Source organism: Populus alba, chromosome 4 (genome assembly GCF_005239225.2).
Source record: "Populus alba chromosome 4, ASM523922v2, whole genome shotgun sequence".
NCBI lineage: Eukaryota > Viridiplantae > Streptophyta > Magnoliopsida > Malpighiales > Salicaceae > Populus > Populus alba.
This window is the reverse complement of record NC_133287.1, coordinates 15,310,455-15,312,710: the sequence shown is the minus strand read 5'-3', so window position 1 is coordinate 15,312,710 and position 2,256 is coordinate 15,310,455. Positions and strand designations below refer to the sequence as shown.

Here is a 2,256-nt window from a genome sequence, read left to right as displayed (position 1 = left end):
TCAAGATTTAGAACACCATATATATATATACACGCGCGCGCGCGCACACCTCTAAAAAATTATCTATGGACCATGCATTTATGCCTCTAGCAGGTCAGGTAGAGCACCTCATAACCACCATTCCCTCTGGTTTATAAGATTAGGTGATCCTTAAAGGGAAATGAAAAATAAATAAATGAAAAAGGGTACACAAATGCAAGATATGGAAGAGAAAAATAACCCCAACAAAATTGAAAAAAAAAAAAGAGCTACCTACCAAATCCAGCACTAACTTAATTGTGACCACTCATCTTGATCACCAACTCAGTCAAATACCATGCCAATACACGAAAACAAAAAACATTATATAATTGTTAGCCAGGGGTCCCGAGTCAATTGCATTGCACCTTCACCACCTCCCATTTATATTCCCTTGCCTTGCATTTTTCTCCCAGCAATTTTCTTCCACTTTGTCTGACAAACACATCCTCTTTTTTTTGTCTCTTCATCACTTCTCTCTTCTCTCTTGATTTGCACACACACCCACAAAAAGGGAAAAAAAAATCATGGGCAGATCACCTTGCTGTGAGAAAGAACACACCAACAAAGGTGCATGGACTAAAGAAGAAGATGAACGTCTAATTAATTACATCAAAGCTCATGGTGAAGGTTGTTGGAGATCTCTCCCTAAGGCTGCTGGTAAGTTTTTCTCTCTCTTTTCTTTTCTTCCAACTCTTTATGCCATGAAGAAGAAGAAGAAGAAGATAACCCTTCGTAACTTTTATTTTGGTTCCTTTTTTTTTTTTTATGTTCAGGTTTGCTTAGATGTGGCAAGAGTTGTAGACTAAGGTGGATAAACTACCTAAGGCCTGATCTCAAGAGAGGAAACTTCAGTGATGAAGAAGATGAACTCATCATCAACCTTCACAGCTTGCTTGGTAACAAGTAAGTGCTTTGCCTTTGCTTAATTTATGCACTACTTTGCTATCTTTAGCGAAAGGGCAAGTAGTATTAGGTTCCAATATTCAATTTTTTATGAACTTAATTTTATAGTCATATCTCTTTTGACTAGAACAAAATCGCAACTGGGTTATGATGATTTTTAGTGCAGCTTTTTTTATTTCTTGAAAATCTTTCAGGTGGTCTCTCATTGCTGCTAGGATACCAGGAAGAACTGACAATGAGATAAAGAATTACTGGAATACTCATATCAAAAGAAAGCTTTTTAGCCGTGGAATTGATCCTCAAACTCACCGTCCACTCAAATCCACCACCACCACTAACAGCACCAACAATAAAAATAGCAGACTGGATACCAAAAGGAGTCCTGATTTTCAACTAGAAGAACAAAACTATTCGTTTCTTCAAGTGCAGCCTGAGTTTATGATTAGCCACATGATCAAAAAGGAAAACAATTCCAGTATTATCAAGGTAGGTGGCAGCAGTGACTCGACTGAAGATTCCAATAGTAGCAGTGGAGTGACAACAGAACTGGAAGTGTATCCAGATCATAAACTGGTCAATCTTGAGCTCTCTATTGGCCTTCCGTGTGAGTCTCTAGTCTCTTCTATCAACAATCTTAAGCAAGCAAAACAACAAGAACAAGAAGAAGTGGTCACACATCAATTGTTTGAGACATCTACTACTCCTACTTCTAGTGCTCCTGTTTCTGTTCATGAAGCAGCATGTTTGTGTTACAAACTAGGGTTCAAGAACAGTCAAGCATGTAGCAGTTGTAATGCCATGGAAAAAACAGTAACATCTGATAATCTTCATAGATTTTACTGACCTTTGGATGCTTGATTCTGATCACAGTTCAGTTTGATTATGAAGCTAGATCATCATATATGTGTAAAGTGTGGAGACTCTACAAACATTAACTCCCAAAAGTTGTAAAGTTATTCTAAATTTCTAGAAAAATATTCTATACTGAATTTTGTCTTCAGTCTTTGCTCTTATTTCGTTCAGGTTTTAAGAAAATTAAAGAACAACTATGAATCTTGTGAATGGTACAAGTTGTAATGTTTGTGGGTATAATAAATAAACTTTTTGGTGTGAAAATTATTATCTTTAAAGTATTAATTGTTTTCTCTATATTTTTTACAAAATTAAAGCAATATACCTTCAGAATACAACAAAACCTTAAACTTATAAACAACAACTTCTATAAATTTATTAAAAAGTTTTATTTTATTTCTGATAAACGTAAAGAAAGAATTTATAGAGAAAAATTAGGGAGAGCAGAAAATTATTTCTAATTAATTTCTGTTAACATCA

The 2,256-nt window shown here is 35.1% G+C and overlaps 1 protein-coding gene across 1 annotated transcript; it reads left to right on the top strand.

Moving 5' to 3' along the window:
- The first annotated feature begins 367 nt into the window (after positions 1–367).
- Positions 368–1,924, top strand: LOC118050787 (uncharacterized). Its single transcript, XM_035061250.2, has 3 exons — positions 368–678; positions 795–924; positions 1,119–1,924. The coding sequence occupies exons 1-3, from the start codon at positions 546–548 to the stop codon at positions 1,765–1,767; spliced, it is 912 nt and encodes a 303-aa protein (XP_034917141.1). The 5' UTR covers positions 368–545; the 3' UTR covers positions 1,768–1,924.
- The last annotated feature ends 332 nt before the right edge of the window (positions 1,925–2,256 follow it).